The sequence below is a fragment of the Carassius auratus genome, chromosome 2 (assembly GCF_003368295.1).
Source record: "Carassius auratus strain Wakin chromosome 2, ASM336829v1, whole genome shotgun sequence".
Lineage (NCBI taxonomy): Eukaryota > Metazoa > Chordata > Actinopteri > Cypriniformes > Cyprinidae > Carassius > Carassius auratus.
Genome location: NC_039244.1, coordinates 3,419,561 through 3,437,069, shown reverse-complemented (window position 1 = coordinate 3,437,069; position 17,509 = coordinate 3,419,561). Strand labels below are relative to the sequence as shown.

Genomic DNA, 17,509 nt, shown 5'->3' with positions numbered 1-17,509 from the left:
CGACTTATTCTCATTCTGTAAGTGCAGATCTTAGATGTTTACATATAATGATTATTAAATATTTATAATAAACGATCATAACAGTCTCCTTTAAATATCCTAATAGGTAAAAATACAATCTAGCTAGCTGTATTACAATGTCCCAGAGCATCTTCAAAGTAGCTCTTCTGTGCACCTTCACTCAGTCACCTATGGCACAGTGCATTCACAAACACACAACTTCATTTTCACTGACTTTCACTGATTTTGATCTTGGTTCTAGACCTGGACCCACAACAGGAGAGCCGGCAGACGATTTTGATTTTTTATAACCTTATTTTTGAATTGGCAATGGACATCCAGGATATTTCTCAGTGTAATTTCTCCTTCTGGATTAAATTTTAAGCCAAACTGCATAAATAAAATGCATTGGTTAATAATAAACAGTAAAGTAAATCTGCTTGTCTGAAATGATTGCAGTTTTCGCACTGAATGTAACGTGATCGCAGAAGATACGGATGTTCGTCACCTGTGGTTTGGAGTTTTCACACAGGCTGCAATTAAAGGTTGTGTCATAACATCCTATTAATGGCTTAGTTTCTTGAAATGCTTGAAGTATTTATGTGAATTTTAAGACAACATGTCACATTTCTATGAAAGTCTGTTTACTCCATGGAATTAATAAAGGTAACTGCAGCTTTTTATCTTGAAGCTCAGAGTTTACATCTCATAAATCTGACCTTTTTCCACTTCAGAATGAAGAGATAAACTAGTAACTGCAAGAAACAAAGCCTGAATTGTGAGATAAAAAGTCAAAATTACCTTTTATAAATTTATCCTGTGATAAAAAAAAAAAAAAACAGAGTTGCAAAAGTTAAACTCTGAAAAGTCTGAATTCTGAATTTATAGCTCACAATTCCGACTTTTTTTTTTTTACTGAAATATTTGAAATAATAAGTTTCAACTACTTTTGTGGAAATGGGCTTTTGTATATTTTAACCCAAAATCGAAAGGAAAAACATGTTTGCAGAATTTTTTTTTTTTTTTTTTGCATTGTGACATTACTTTAATGGCTATTAAGGACAGTTTGCACTTAAAATACTATAGTTACATTTATTTCTATTTAAATTGGCATGAATTCAGTACAAACAATAATATAATGATATATACTTTATCACGTAAATAATATCAATATTTTTCTATATTTCCACATTTCTGTGAGAATGACATTTTATTTGAATTAAGGTACTGAGAAAGTGAAAAGTTATTATCTGGAAAGTGCTTAATAGTAATGTAAATAATGTTAGAATGCAAAAAAAAAAACAGGCTTAATGAAAACAGGCTTAATGCTCTTAATGCATAATATAATATAATATAATATAATATAATATAATATAATATAATATAATATAATATAATATAATATAATATAATATAATATAATATAATATAATATAATATAATATAATATAATATAATATAATATAATATAATATAATATAATTTTTTCTTTTGATTTTGGAGTAAAATTGACCTGAACAGATGAGATTTTTAAACACAAACCTCTAACACTCTTAACTATTTAGGGAAAAAAAAAGATTTAGCCTCTCTTTTTAGACTGGGGTCAAAGGGCACTTCGAATCTGAGCATTCACAAAGATCTGATTGTGCTGCTGCAATTTCACATACAAACTTAAACCGATCAAAAGAATCCACTTTCACTCTATAGTTAATCTAATCAGAAATGTTTCCCACACTCGCCTCTCTTTAGACCTACTGACCTACAGATCACAGATCGTGTCCGATCACATCACATGCTGTCCAGATTTCTCCCAGTGTAATGAACATCTCACTTCACCTTGCTGACCTTTGACCCAAGATGTCACAGTCTTGTGATGAGCAAACACAAGCGCAGGTGTACTGATGGTCAGATGGTTTACTGGTTGGCCTCCCTCTTGTCTTTGCTGGGCGATGGCTTCGTGACATCTTTTCCAGGCTTCCCATTGGCTGGGACGGCAGCGGTTGCGGCAGTGGTTTCTATGGCGACCGCTGCGGTGCGTTTGATTGGCTCGTCCACTCTAGATCGTTCCTCTGGGCTGGGCTGGGAGGGTGGGGCCTGTTCAGAAGTGGGCGGGGCTGTGAGCTCCTGTTGTAGCTTGTGGCTCTGAAGGAGGCGGAGCTGAACACGCAGTTCCAATATGGCCTCCTGTTCTTCATGGATGGCCTGATTCAGATGAGTGTTTTTATTCTGCAGAGAAAGAAACAAAATTAAAGATGCATATAATTTAATAAGTAGTTTAGGCCAAATTCTAAGCAGCAAATAATATAATTAAGCAATAAGACATTTATGGATGCCAATCTGCTGTGCACATTACAACTGGCAAAATCGATTTTTTTTCTTTTGTGATGTATATCAGAATGAAACTATATACTTATTGATAAAAAAAAAAAATGTAGGATGGTACTTGAATTTCATTTTTTTTACTGTAAATAAAATGAATACTCACTGAAATAAATAAAAATATCTAAACTAAAATATCTGAACTAAAAATTTCTGACAAAAACACACTAAAAATAAATAAATAAATAAATTATATATATATATATATATATATATATATATATATATATATATATATATATATATATATATATATATATATATATTTTTTTTTTAACAAAAATTACAATATAAACATAAATGAAAATATTAATGAAATCCATAATATTACTATAACACTATTACCTCAATGATATTAAAATAACGCTGGTATGTTGACTATTTTCAGCAATTTTAAACCTGGTTTTTCCAATTAGATTTTAGAGCCAGAATTACTTGTTTTGTAAACCTGTAAACGGTTTTCTTTGGACACATTTAATAATAATAATAATAATAATAATAATAATAATAATAATAATAATAATAATAATAATAATAATAATTTCTAATGTAATTTACTCAATTAGACTTAACGCAATAAAAAAAGCAAAATAGGAAAGCTTGACAAAGTTAGAAACAGTCACTAAAGAGAACAGGGCTCAGCAAATAGTCATTCAAATTTTAACTTTGTACAAATCCTCCCGTCCTTCCTTCTCACCTCCAGCTCTTCGTTCTGTTTCTGTAGGTCTTCTAGAATCATCTGCAGTTCCTCTTCATCTTCACTCTCGCTCTCGCTGTCTGATGAATACTCCTCTGTTTCACTGCGACCCTGCTGACGGCTGTGTGTGTGTGTGTCATTTCAAGCAGAAAATGAAAAACAATCAAAAAAAGTCAAAGAAAGAAAAAGTAAGATGACCCTTGCATTTTTTTTACATCTGCTAAATTGACTGTAGCCCTGTTTTGATTAAAATTTACTGGCAATCACACAAACATTAAAGTGTGGAATAAATAACAACTAATTCATGTTTTTGAAAGAAGATTATTATGCTTACTAAGGCACAGCTGTTTTCAACACTTTTCAGCTCTTTCTTAAGCAAATCAGCATATTAGAATGATTTCTGAAGAATTATGTGACCGTACATTTGGTGAGCAGAAGAGAAAAGTTGCTACCCACAGAAATCATGCATTATTAAAATTAGCACTAAGTTTGATAACTTCACCTGTGTGTGACCTCTCACCTCTGTATATCTGCGATCTCCGCACGTAGTCGCTCAATTTCTTCTTTCTCTGTGGCGATCTGCCTCCGCAGCACCTGCTCCAGTGATATCAGCTCCTCCTGCTCTGTTAGGATCTCATTCTCCTGCAGGGGGAGGTAGAGAAACAAACCAAACATCACACAGAGAGAATCATCGGCTGCATCACAATCCACAGGCGCAGAAAACTGTAGGGCAGAGTTGGAACATGCTATATGACAGAAAAAAGAGACATCTTTCACATGCCAGCATCTGCACATTATGTGTTTCTGTTGGTTCACAATGTGTTAAAAACAGATGTGACGTATGCTATGCAAAGTACAGTGCTGCTTATCATTGACCAGCTGATTTGTTTATCTGTCAGAAAGCCGTTTGAGTGTCAAAGCAGCATCTGAAACACAGTGAAAGTAGCGCTAGCGTTCGAGCAGGTGGCCTCACCTGTGCTAGGAGAAGATTAATGACTTCCTCCTCGTTCTCAGACATCTCCTCCTTTGATACGTCCTCTTTAGATAGGCTGGCGATTTCCTGTGCGATTTTAGTCTCACACTCCTGCAGATTCAGAGGGACAGAGAAGAAACCACACATGAGGAGCTTTCTGGAAGTGTGACATGATGAAAAATAATGGGGCATAAATTAAACAAACATTTGTTTTTAGTGAGCAGTTTCTTACAGAAGCGGCCTACAATTAAGATTTTTGTTTTTTTATAATTTAGCATCATGCTAACTGACAGCTACTAAACAGCAAAAAGTAAATAAATATAAACAACATATACAATCAAAAGGGTTTTCAGAGTTTATCTTTGATTTAAAAAAACTCTAAAAATAAATCTGGTTTCATGTCATTAATAATTGTTGTGATTTGTTCATTCATTGCTGTCTTTGTTAACATTGATTTTTTTGAGGCAGACATAGGTTTACATATACACAATCATTGATAATAACAAAAATTACATTACAATAATCCAAACATTTCTCCCAAAAAATTGGAAACAGATCCCTTTTAAGTCTCAAAATAAAGGTTAAAGGGATAGTTCATCCAAAAATGAACATCACCCCATGATTTACTCATCCTCAAGCTATCCTAGGTGTATATATTTTCTTCTTTCAGACGGATACAATCAGAGTTATATAAAAAAATGTCCTGGCTTTTCCAAGCTTTATAATGGCAGTGAATGGGTGTTGAAATTTTGAAACAAAATAAAGTAAATCCATCCATCATAAGAAGTGCTCCACACAGCTTCTCTGGTCTTTTGAAGCAAAGCAATGCATTTGTGTAAGAAAAATATCCATATTTACACTTAACAATTAACCGTAATCTCTAGCTTCTGCTAACTGTCGTGCATGCGTTCACGAGCGAGTGGTGTTCCAGCAGATTATGTAGAATCTAGGATGGCTTGAGGGTGGGGAAAACATTTTCATTTTTGTGAGAACTATCCTTTAATTCTTCCATATAATACATTTTCCTAATTTCTACCCAATACCTCTCTGCATTTGGCCTTATAACGTTCTTAATTTTTAAGCATTAGGGGTCATTCACATATCATGTCTTTTGCATGCTCAAGTTGTTATTTCAAATGTAGACGCACAGCAAGCGTGTTCATTTTGGAAGTGACACAGTCGCAAAGTGCACGCGGTACGACGCGCTCATTATAATTAAACTTCTGCTCTTCATGGAGAGCGCAGGTCATGGTTGTTTACCCCTCCGGAGCGCAAATGCGCAGACGCTTTAGAAAAAAACAGAACGTGTTTCAGAAAATCTTATTCTGAGACTGTGCTGATGTCTAGTAAAGCAAGGGTCAGGGGTCAGATCTCTTGCCTGTCTCTTGGCCTCGCGAAGCTTGCGTTTCAGTGCAGTGACGATCCGCTGCACCTCCCAGAGTCTCTCCTCCTTAGACAGATCCTTCACACCGGCCTGCAGATCTCTGTGCAGACGGTTCAAGAGGAACTCCTGCAGAAAAACACATGCACGCGTGTAAAATGATAGTGATGCACTGAAATTAACTTTTTACACAAACACCGAAAAGTGAGAAGTTTCCAAATATATATATTTATATAAACGTTTAAATTGGATGAACTAGAATTCTGTTCCTGTTCCAATTTGTTGATAACATATAAACATAACATACCATCATGACAGATTTATTCATAGCAGATGTATTCAAACATATATTTTATAAAACTAAACTAACTGGTTGAGTAAAAGTATAATACGTGCCATCGGAGAAGCACTTAATAAATGGCACTGTTTTGGTCAAAGATTTCTGTTTGGCTGGCATAGAAAATGCTTTTTTATGCTGACAATTTTTGGTTTCACTATAACTCACAAACAAGATCTCAACAAATCTCAGCTGTCTTAGAGCAAATAAAGTTCCTCTTGAGAAAAAGATCTCAAACTGTGCTCAGAAATCTGCAATTAAAAATCAGAGATTTCAAAGAACTCAAATATTTATATAAATATTTCTCATCAAATGATCTGAGCTGCATACATTTAATAACTCTATAATCTCTCTGTATGATATCTATTGACTTTAACCTTTTGAGCCATTAAATGTTCTGTTATTGTAAGTTTGTCCAAGTCATGTGACAGCAGCTATAGTTTCACACAAATCAGGACTGTTTTCATTTTTCTGCTCCAGAACTGTTTTTGTTTCCAGTCTCTCCTCGCTCACAAAGTTTGGATTCATCTCCTGTTTTGAATATCGCACGCATTTCCCTGTTCTAGAGTCACATTTGCAATAAAACAAATAATTTTATGTAAAACATCTTCCATGATACAGCTTCCTCTTCCAGGTAAATCACATGATCTGGATCTCAAAATGACAAAATTGTCATGAAAATCATAACAGTCCTAAAAAGGTGCATTATTCCTTATGCAAAAGAGAATTTTGTCATCTTCCTTGTAAGTTTTGTCCTGTTAGATATGTTTGTGAGATCGAGCCTCTTCTTTTATTGGAAGTGTAGGGCTATAGCTGTGTTGTGTCAGTTCTGTGGCCCACCTGTCTGCGGATCTCCTCTTTAATGCTCTCCTGGGTCTCAGGTAGGGTCGGCATGGTGGCCATATTGGACCAACGCAGAGGATGGACGACCGGCTTCAGAACCACATCACCGAACAGCTCGCGGACGTGAGTGAAAAACACGTACAGCACACGATTCCCAATCTACAAACCAGAAAGAGCAATGGATTGATTTTGTGTCAAGCATAAACAGCCATGGTGAACATTAAAATAAGACAGAACCACAGTTTATAGAAGGTAAATTAATTGTTATTGCCCAATCATGCTACTCCCTCTTCTTCGCATCATTTGCAGTCACCTCTCAAATAAAAATGACCCCAAACAAAGATCTCATTAGCAGTATGAGGGCACCTCTATCCTCCGGTGTCCTGAGAGACTATAAAGTAGAACAGCCTTCAGTCTGAGAGCAGAACAATGTGTCCAAAACCATCTACTCTAAGACTATTAATGGTGATTAGCAAGTTTGCAACATTTTACTATACTAAACTTCCCGTACAGAATAAAATCTTTACTATGTACTTCAATCCAGGATACAAAATTAACTTTTTGTATTGCACATGGAAAAAAGGACCATTATTGTTCATGATATTTTCAAAAAGATTATGAAGTAATACAAGAAACTTGAAATCCAGTATTTGAAATAGTAATTAGTTATAATGTTAAATAAGCGGAAGAAAACATAAATTTTATTTAAATCATCTTGATTTCATATGGGTGAGAATGTAATCAAATCATCCTGTGTTAAGAAATGTTCTTCTATAGACCTAAAAGTTTAAAAAAACAAGTAAATAAATGCATTTATCATTAAAACATAAAAAATAATGTCTTGTAATATTGCAATTGTAAAAAATGGCTAATATCACTCACAATATTTACTCCACTAAAGCTTATCTGTTTTAATGTGAGAAGAAAGAGTGTGGATTGATAAAACATGAAAAACAGTTTTTTATTAACAACAAAAATTATAGTAAATAAGCATGCCTAATTTTCAGAAAATTCATATTAAGGAAAAAAAAAAGATTAAAACGATCATCTGATTGTAAATCCATGTTAAAAGTCCTTCTACATGCCTAAAATATTCTATAATAATATTTCAATATAAATGTTAATGTATAAATTATTGTTATATTTTATAATAGTGGTATGTTTTATAATAATTCCAATTGAAGAATTGATTAATGTAGCATGTTCATTTTTTAAAACATTTTCAGACCTGCCAATAAAACTGTAGAATAAGGCATCAAGCAAACAGCACCTGTAGATTATAAAGTCACCTGTACGGTGGGATTGAGCACAATAGAGATGTTCTGGATGTTCATCTTGGTGTCAGTCTCGCGGGCGATGACGTGGTCCATGTGAGTGATGAGCCAGGCCAGGAGGAGTCTGCTCCCCACGGGAACTTCCCCCAGGAGCCTCTGAAACTCCTGCAGTTTCTCTGCCTCGCTGGGCCGCCCGCAGGCCTCCTCCAAACGCTGGACCAGCTCTTTACCCACCAGGTTATCAGGCAGCTCTCGCAGGTACTGCTTCAACAGACTGGCCACCGTGTGAGGATCATACTCCTCCAGACACGGACACTCCTCACGGTCGTACGCTGCTTTCAGCTCGTCAACCTTTGACTTCATACCTGCAGGAACAACGTGGAAACATTTTGGACACAGATGTGAAAACACATTGAGATTAAAGAGTTTTTATTATTATTTGCTTTGCACATTTGTTCAATTTAATATATACACTGCTGTTTGGGGTCAGTAAGATGCAGTTTTTTTTATTCAGCAAGGTTACTTTAGATTGCTCAAAAGTGACAGTAAAAATATTTATAGTCACAAAAGATCTATATTTCAAGTAAATTATGTTCTTTTAAATTTTATTCATCACAGAATCTGGTTTCCACAAAAAAATATTAAGCAGCACAACTGATGCCTGCTGAAAATTCAGCTTGGCATCACAGGAATAAATTCCATTTGAAAATCTATTGCAATCGAATATAGTTATTTTAAATTGTAATAATATTTTACAAAATTACTGTATTGTATTTTTGATCAAATAATCACAGCCTTGGTAAGCATAAGAGACTTCTTTTAAAAAACATTAAGAAACTCTTACAACCCCAAATGTTTGAACTGTATAATTAATGTTTTTTTTTTGTTGTTGTTCATTTTATATATATTTAAATTGACAAAATAAAAATGGATGGCAAAAAAAGTTTGTCTGGTAGGAGAAAAAATAAAATTTTACACCCTGGTAACAGGGTGCCATCCCAAATTAGAGTCAAGGAAATTAGCTTAATAAAGAATATTCTATTAATGTTAATAATTTGATTTCTCCCTCATATATTTTATTAGAGAATTTGATAAATAATAGGACCTTTTTATTTGTGACATTTTAGGTTAATAATAAAATACTCATTAATAATTAATATTAGGTCAGTGCATTACTGAAAATTATTGTGTGCAATAATCGAAGACAACCCAGAATATTCCTTTAAATTAACATAAACATAAACATGAGATTTCAGTTAACAGGAAATAGAACAGGGTCGTACCAGAGACACGATAGATGCCTTCACATTTCATGCCGTAGCTCTCGATGTAATCCACACACTCTCTGAAGACGGCCGGGAGCTGTATCCCATCATACAGCGCCGTTCTCCTCACCGCTTCCGCTAAAGGCGCTCCGAAGATCGGCCGGAACGTCGTCGCCGCTTCTGTGATGACAGGTTCGGGCTCGGCGCTGGGCTTTTTCTTCTTCTTCTTCTCTTTCCACTGTTTCACCACATCCGCTGCCGTCAGGTCTTTGGACTTCTTGTCCTTGGCCTTCTCCTCTTTAGGCCCCTTTTCCTTCACTTTGAAGTCCTTTTCTTTCTTCTTGGAGAAACTGGGCTTCTTGAAGACGTTGATGCCCTTGGAGCGCTTCATCTTAGACGGGCTCTCGGCCTCATCGGCAGAACTGTCCTCCTGGAACGCAGCGTATCCCTCGGCTAAAGGAAAAAGTGGTGAAAAAGAAGAGATAAGATGATGAGAAGAGAAGAGAAGAGAAGAGAAGAGAAGAGAAGAGAAGAGAAGAGAAGAGAAGAGAAGAGAAGAGAAGAGAAGAGAAGAGAAGCAATCTTCTTCCAATACCTGATGCTATAAAGAAACCGTCCTATTAACGGCTGAGCAAAATTTACTGTCTCAACGTCTGTGTCTCTGAAGGTTAGGTGAGACTGTGAGGAGCAGAACGAAACGAGAGCGACAGAAAAACATTGAAACCTGCTCTAAAGAGGTCAGCTTACAATTTGGCAATATCCCCGTTTTAGTGATCTATTTCCCTGTCCTGACACTGACTTCACCTGGAGCAGAACAGTAATCAGCAGCTCACACACACCGCTCTGACCCCATCAGACAGTATTCCTGAGCGGCCCCTCCTCAGCCACCATAACACACCTACAGGGATGGACAGGGTGTGTCTTTAAAAGCTCCATCACTTCCTGCTTGTGTGCAATAGGCTGCGGCAGGGAGGCTAAATATAGCGGCAGGAAAACAACCAATTCACTCTGAGGCTGTAGAGAAACTGGAACATCTGCACACTGAGGGCAGAAGTCCATACTATCAAATAGAGCTGGACTGTATAGATACATAAAATGATATCTCACAAGTCTTTAGATGCTATCTCAAAGTACCATTCAAAGTCATTTTTTTTTTAATGTTTTTGGAAGTCTTATTTTATACTCATCACAGCTTTATTTGTTTGATAAAAAAAATACAATAAAAACTGTAATATTGTGAAAAATTATTACAATTTAAAAATGACTGCCTTCTCTCTCTCTCTCTCTCTCTCTCTTTATATACACACATATATATATATATATATATATATATATATATATATATATATATATATATATAATTCCTGCAATGCAAAGCTGATATTTTAGGATCATGTCTCCAGTCTTCAGTGTCACATGATCCTTCAGAAATCATTCTAATATGCCGATTTGCACTCAAATATGTGTTTTGCTGCTTCATATTCCTCTAGAAACTGTGATACATTTTTCAGGATTAATTGATGAATAGAAAATTCAAATAGCATTTATTTTAAACGGAAATCTTCTGTAACATTGTTAATCTCTTTACTGTAACTTTTGATCAGTTTAAACTTCACTCATGTATTGAAAACTAATATATAGTCACACATATTTTATAATTTACATATAAAAAAAGAGAAAGCAACTAGAAAATTATAAGCACTATAATAAGTCTCTCAATGATACCAAAATAACATAAGTGGAATGAAAAGTGCTCCTGTGGTTTCTGTGTTTTCACTGAATGTCGCTTGTTGCGTTATATCTTGTGATCTAATTCAACAACATTCAGGTCTTTATTTAGATGCAAGTATCAGTATAAGGGCACCTTTATGAGGGCAGTGTGAGTGTGTTTATCTTACTGCGTTTCTCCTTCTTCTTAAACTTGTTCTTCTTCTTGTTGTGCTCCTTTTCGTCATCAGATGCCACCTCGGGTGGCTCATGGTGGTGTCCGTCGTGAGGGGGTGAAGGGTCGCCCGTACGGTACAGACCTGGGAACTTAGTGGGGCTGATCTCTTCAGAGCTAGGGGTACGAGCCACGCCCCCAGGATGCTCCGCCCTCCTCTGCTCTGCAGGGCTGCTAGTGGGTGGCAGGAAGCACTCTGTCATCTCTGCGCCACCCTGCTATTGGCTCCTTGCAGCACAATGCCCAGGGATTGGCTGTTGGCTCTGATGACACGTCACCTTTCCATGTCACCTGAGAGGAAAAATCTAACAAGTTATTTCAAAATCTTACACTTTCTGATGTACAATGGTGAATCTGAACTGAACTGTGTGCAATGAGTCTGCTATCTGTGTTTGTTCAAACATATTTTGCAGACATTATGCCCTCATGGCAGCAGTGTGTTCTGTAAACAGCAGTGTTATTGCATCAGACGAACAGATAACCTTTAAACAAATGATCGTGATGTCTCTCAAAACCCATTCTGTAAACTCTGTGTGAATTTAAGTGTGATTTAATGCTCAAACCAGCTCATATAACGTCCTGACACCATTGCCCTCTGGTGACCATAAGGGTTTATGCATCTCAAAAACCCCATTAATTTTGTCACTGCACTTAAAATGGTTTTATGAGATGAGAATTATAAACTGGAACACTAAAGTCACCTTCTCTATTCTAAACTGATCAAGGATTTAATGGACTACTAGAATCATGATCAAAAATCCAACAATAGCACAAAAACAGTAATTAGACAAAGCTATAAATAAACTCAGTCCCAAGCCATTCATAACAACAACTAGAAGTTGTGAAAACTTAAAAAAGCACCAACTAGTAGCACTTTGAGCTACAATGTTTAATGAAAAGTGAACTATGGCTGAATTATTATATTGTTTGATTAAAAAAAGTAAAACAAAATTTTATTTGGAAAATAAAACAATTAACTTTAAACCCAAACCAGCTCATTTTTCTCCATAAATACCATCAAATACCAACAGACATGTTTAATGAAGAAAAATGATCTATGAGTTCAGATCACAATGAAACTGAGTGTGCAACAAGAAAACAAAAAGGTGAGGTTGCCTTGATTTTATCTTTCAGAACTGACATAGTTATTACATACTGATATAAAAACTACAAAGACAAAAGTATTTTCCTCAGAAAAAACTTGCATTTACAAATCATTCACAACAAGACCAGAAACCTGTATTTAGACAGTAAAAATGGTCACTTTTGAGTTCATGTTTACTTTAAAAGAGCTCAGTTCACTCACAAAAGTTTCTATATAATTCAATATTTAATTATTATTTTTTTACTCATCTAAACAATAAATTAGCGTGAAGTTAAGATAATTAGAATGTGCATGTAAAATAATCTTACTCTGTACAGAAAACAATAATTTTAGATCAGTTTTAGGCTTTAGTATGACTCACTGCTCAAGTTTAATGTCAACTACCCATTATACATATGTACATGGGTCAAAGACATTAACATGCCTGCATCAATAGAAATTTACAAAAGTGATTTTATGTCCATAAAAAGCACAATAAATGTTTCAGATAAGTTTTTGGAAGATAAAATGTCAAAATTTGGTTTAAATAATGTTGCATAGTCATTCAGTGTAACACAATATTTATGTAAAAATTCAAACAACATGCATATTCTGACATGTACATGTTAAAATATTTAAATGAATAAGGGAGCATATTAAATTGTATTGTGTTTTAAATGAGTAAAACATTATTACTGACAAATGGGAAAAACCTAGGACAGTGGCAAATTTTAAAACTGTAAAATTACACCTAATTGATATTTGGGGTGACAATAATTAGTCTTTTAATATGTCATAAATTGAACTGATTACTGTTGTAAACATGACTGACAAGACTGTTACAATGAATGACATTTTAGTGGATCTCTTCTGTAAATCAGAGGAAAATTATATTCATTTCTTGCTCAGAAAAATAAAAACAAAATTGCAATTAAATTAAACAGAAAACTTAATAAATAAATAAATGCTTAAACCCTTTGTGTGTGTGTGTTTGTGTGTGCACTGCCCCCACCACATCTAAAAATAAATAAAATAATACATTCAAAACAGGCACTTACACAATCATGGTGCTTTAGAGGCAATTATGAGGAAATTATTTTCACGACTAAAGAGCAGAATGCATTTCTCCTGACAGCAGCTGTTTCGTTGAATTAAACACAAGCCGGACCATATGAAAGATTATCTTTAAACGCGTTAAAACTATTAATGAACCGCACTTAAAAGATGCGAGAATAAACATATATAATACCAACGGTGCTAATAATATAATATTTAACGGTGAGTTACATAAAATTATATTCATAAACTAGCATGATTGCTAACAAACCTCTGACTTTATTGACAAAATCAACCTCTCACACTATTAAAGGACAAATACATTGTATGAACGAGAAAATAAGCTATATTTCATGACAAAATATTAGAGAATATGTACAAATATATTTTAAAATAATCCGTCCACAAACCTTCTGTTATGAATGTAACAGCTGCACTTCCTGTAACGTTAGCTTGTTTACGTCCCGTCTGACACGCGCGCATGCGCAGTTGGAGCCCCTTGAATTATGGGAGTTCTAGTTTGAATAATCCGCACTTGCCAGATGCTTACATACGGTTTCATCTAACGTTTGCGTCATTTTGGGGACATTTACATTCTGAGGATATTAATTCACATGACATAACAAAATAACCGCGTAAGCTTTACGTACAACATACTGAATTGTAGTATTTTCTATGAGGCCAGCAGATGAAGCTGTTGAGCCACAGACCAATAGAGCAGTGTAGAGCTGAATGAATGTCAGGGGAGTTCATTCACTTCTATGATGTTTCCTAGTAACAAAGGCAGCCCTTCCTAGTAGGCTAGTTTTTCCTCTGGTTAGGTCATTTCAAGGATTGCTGTCAAATCACATATGATTCAATCATTATCACTTTGTTTATGGTTGTGCAACTCATTATCTGAGATGCCAGATAAGAATTTGGACATACTTTATGGCATCCATCATAAAACTGAACTGTAGAAAATGCAGCTGTATGAGTGAGTGGTTACTGTTAGTGAACTGGCACCAGTTTTATTTACATTGAATTGGGATACTTGCTTGAGAGTTTATTTTCATATTTTATTTATTATTTTATTCTTATGTTCTCACTTTTCATTTAGCTCAAGTAAACTAATTTGGTGTTTCTTGTATTAGTTATTGTTATTATAGTACTATTAGTAATTAAAAATATGTATATTTATATGGCAACACTTTATAATAAGGTGTAATTTGTTAACATTAGTTAATGTATTAACTAACATAAACAAATATTGAACAATATTACAGTATTTATTAGTCGTTGTTAACTTTAGTTATTAATAAATGTACAGTTGTTCATTGTTAGTTCATGTAAGTTCACAGTGCATTAACTAATGTTAACACACAACTTTTGATTTCAATAATGCATTAGTAAATGAATATTATCTAATAATAATAAATGCTGTAGAAGTATTGTTCATTCTTAGTTCAAGGTAACTAAAGTAGTTAACTAATGAATCCTTATTATAAAGTGTTACCATTTTTATTTATGTACATTAGCAGTTTTAGTTTTAGAGTTAAGTGCATCATGTTAAATTAAATAAAAATGAGAAATGTAGATGAAATAAAATAAGTTTAAGTTATATTTTTATTTCAGATAATGTTATGTTTACTTATTGCACATAGAAGTGTTTTAGTATGGTTTTAGTAAACTACAGTAACACTTTCTGCTCATAATAAAAAATGACCCAGTCAAACTGCCTTGACATGAAGAGCATGCAAATGTAACGTTCAATTTAAATATTCAATTATTGTTTTTTGCTCAAAACCTCCTCTCATATTGATAAAACTGCATGATAATAAAATGTATTAAGAGTATCTGGTAGTAATGTTCAGTGTGTTTCTTCACCGCATTTGGACAAACAGTTTTCAAAAATTCATGAAACATATGAATGTAATACAGTTTCAATATTGAAACATTTAGTTTCTTTCTTTGTTGGATTTATTAGATTCCACAGCCAGAATCTAATTCTAATCTTATTGTTTCGGTAGACTGTAAACGCTGTTTAAATTGGTTTCTGATCTTAAAATAAATAAATAAATAATAACACACAAATACTCATTTGTTTTTCTTAACGTCTGTTGTTTTCATACTGACCATTATGTACTATTTTTGAGGGGAAGCCAGTGTAGTGGTTCTAAACATTTCCAAAGGCAAAAAAAATAAATAAATAAGAAAAAGTACAACTTGACAGCCAATGATAATCATGCATTTCTATTAGAGCAGCTTTGACATTTTCATAATAATCTATTTTGTGTTCTACAGGTAAAGGTTACAGGAGTTTGGAGTGACCTGAGGGTAGACAGGTGATGACAGAATTGACTGTGAATGATGGATTTTACCTAAAATAACCTTAAAGGAATAGTTGCATTAAAATGTGCCGTCAGAATGAGAGTTCAAACAGCTAATAAAAACATCACAATAATCAGCAAGTAATCCACACCAGCAGTTCAATTCTAAAGCTGTGCATTTTTAAGAAACAGAACCATTATCTTGGTCTGACGGACACCCATGCTTGAATTATAACATTATGTAGTAAATTTTTTCGTCATGGGGACTATTGGATGGTTTCAGAGTTTACTTTCCTTACAGAAACATTTTGTCCTCACAATACAGGCAACACCTAACTCACACACTCATATTCTCACACAAATAAATTTGAAAGATCTTACAGATAAAATCGGAATCCTTTTTTTCTTCTTCTGAATTCTCCTTTTGTGGATGCAGGATTTGGAAGAGCAAGTTAATTGGTTTTCTTGACCTCTTTTTTGGTAGATCTGAACCATTATATTGGAAGAATTGTGCTTGGTATGAGACTTTAACTGCTTTACTTGCAGACGTTCCACCTTCACCATCTACACACACACACACACACCCACACACACACACACACAAACACACACAAACACAAAAGTCAATAATATCAAAGATCCTAAAACCCTTCAGTTAAAGTAAAAAAAAAAATGTCAATATGACCTTTGCTCTTGAATGTGAGGGTCCAGATTCTTTGGTCTTGTCGGGTTTATTTGCAGTCTTGTCTGGGAGGCACTAAGATATTTATACTGACCTACAGTACAGCTTTAATATATTTTTAATAATATTTTTATTTTTAATATATATATTGGGAATATATATTGGCATGCCATGGGTCAGCAGTTTCCCCAAAGACTTCCATTGCAAATTAATTTCTGTAAATGCCTTTTCTTTGTTTTTGCAAACTGAGTTGAGATTATTTTCTATGGCAATTAACATCATGTCACAGATTCTGTACATAGACGTGTGCATTCTGTTCATTAACCCTTTAAAATGTGGCATAGAAACAATTCTCACTCAATTATTTAACAAAGAAAGATCAAGTAACACTTTTAATTAAATATGTTTTGAAGTAAAATTGTTTTGTAAAATGTACTCCAATAATCTTTATTTTAACTTTGAAACATTTTATAGTGTGCATGAAAATAAATATTTAACTTTTTAGCTTCTAAGGTTTTTTATGTGACATGATGGGAGGCCAATGGCGTCCCATATTCTGAATTTATGCTAATCGTTTATCCTATCCAAGTGCACACACACACACACACACACACACACACACACACACACACACATACCTAGAACAGTGGGCACATGAGTCACATGTCCAACTCTCCATCCATTAGGCCATGACTGCCCCTGTGTTGCTTATATGTTGCTAGTCAGTTACTAAATTAAAATAGTTTCTGAAGCTGTTGACTCATTTAGTCAAGCTGAAATAATCACTGAAACAATTCTGGAGTTGTGCATGAGTTATGTAACAATTTTGTCTCTTTTTTTCTGATTAGCAGAACAATGTTAGCAGTCTTATCCTGTATGATAACAGCTGGGACAAATATAGGATAAGCATGCAGTTAAAGACTTGTTTATTTTCAGTCTAGGGTTTATCTTTGTGCCAAACCTTAGAGCGGTCATGGAGTTTGTAAGAATGCACAGGTTCTTCCACATACAGCATGTCATTATTTCAGGAAGATTTCAGTATGTAAATACGCACTGCAAGTCAACACAAACACATTACTTTAATATCTCCCATGCAATCAAATTAAGAGCTCTAGATGTTTCTCCTGAGAAAGAGTCCAATAATCTCAAGTCTCCTCTAGTGTTTTAGAAAAGAGTTTATTACTTCATCATTACATATTTGGAGAAATTAAGCATTACATCACATGCTCAACAATGGATCCTCAGCAGTGAATGGGTGCCGTCAGAATGAGAGTCCAAACAGCTGAT

The 17,509-nt window shown here is 34.4% G+C and overlaps 1 protein-coding gene across 3 annotated transcripts; it reads right to left on the bottom strand.

The window, feature by feature from the left end:
• Positions 1-1,475: 1,475 nt before the first annotated feature.
• On the bottom strand, positions 1,476-16,063 carry LOC113112670 (ralA-binding protein 1-like). Of its 3 annotated transcripts, none has more exons than XM_026278447.1 (10): positions 15,922-16,063; positions 11,048-11,382; positions 9,168-9,602; positions 7,900-8,249; positions 6,608-6,769; positions 5,428-5,559; positions 4,050-4,160; positions 3,597-3,718; positions 3,077-3,197; positions 1,477-2,226 (listed from the first exon to the last, which is right to left on the bottom strand). In XM_026278447.1, the coding sequence occupies exons 2-10, from the start codon at positions 11,292-11,294 to the stop codon at positions 1,915-1,917; spliced, it is 1,992 nt and encodes a 663-aa protein (XP_026134232.1). In that variant the 5' UTR covers positions 11,295-11,382; positions 15,922-16,063; the 3' UTR covers positions 1,477-1,914. The 3 variants fall into 3 exon arrangements, with proteins under 3 accessions (XP_026134241.1, XP_026134232.1, XP_026134223.1); XM_026278438.1 differs by lacking the exon at positions 15,922-16,063 and adding an exon at positions 13,642-13,742; XM_026278456.1 differs by lacking the exons at positions 11,048-11,382; positions 15,922-16,063 and adding an exon at positions 9,745-10,246 and having other exon boundaries at positions 1,476-2,226.
• Positions 16,064-17,509: the final 1,446 nt, after the last annotated feature.

Bases quoted from the DNA above. Each gene is read 5' to 3' on its own strand.
- LOC113112670 (XM_026278447.1), bottom strand. From the start codon at position 11,294: ATGACAGAGTGCTTCCTGCCACCCACTAGCAGCCCTGCAGAGCAGAGG. The intron at 8,250-9,167 runs GTACGACCCTGT...TTGTTCCTGCAG, and splicing joins AGGCATCTATCGTGTCTCTG to GTATGAAGTCAAAGGTTGAC. The intron at 3,198-3,596 runs GTGAGAGGTCAC...ACACACACACAG, and splicing joins GAGATCGCAGATATACAGAG to CCGTCAGCAGGGTCGCAGTG.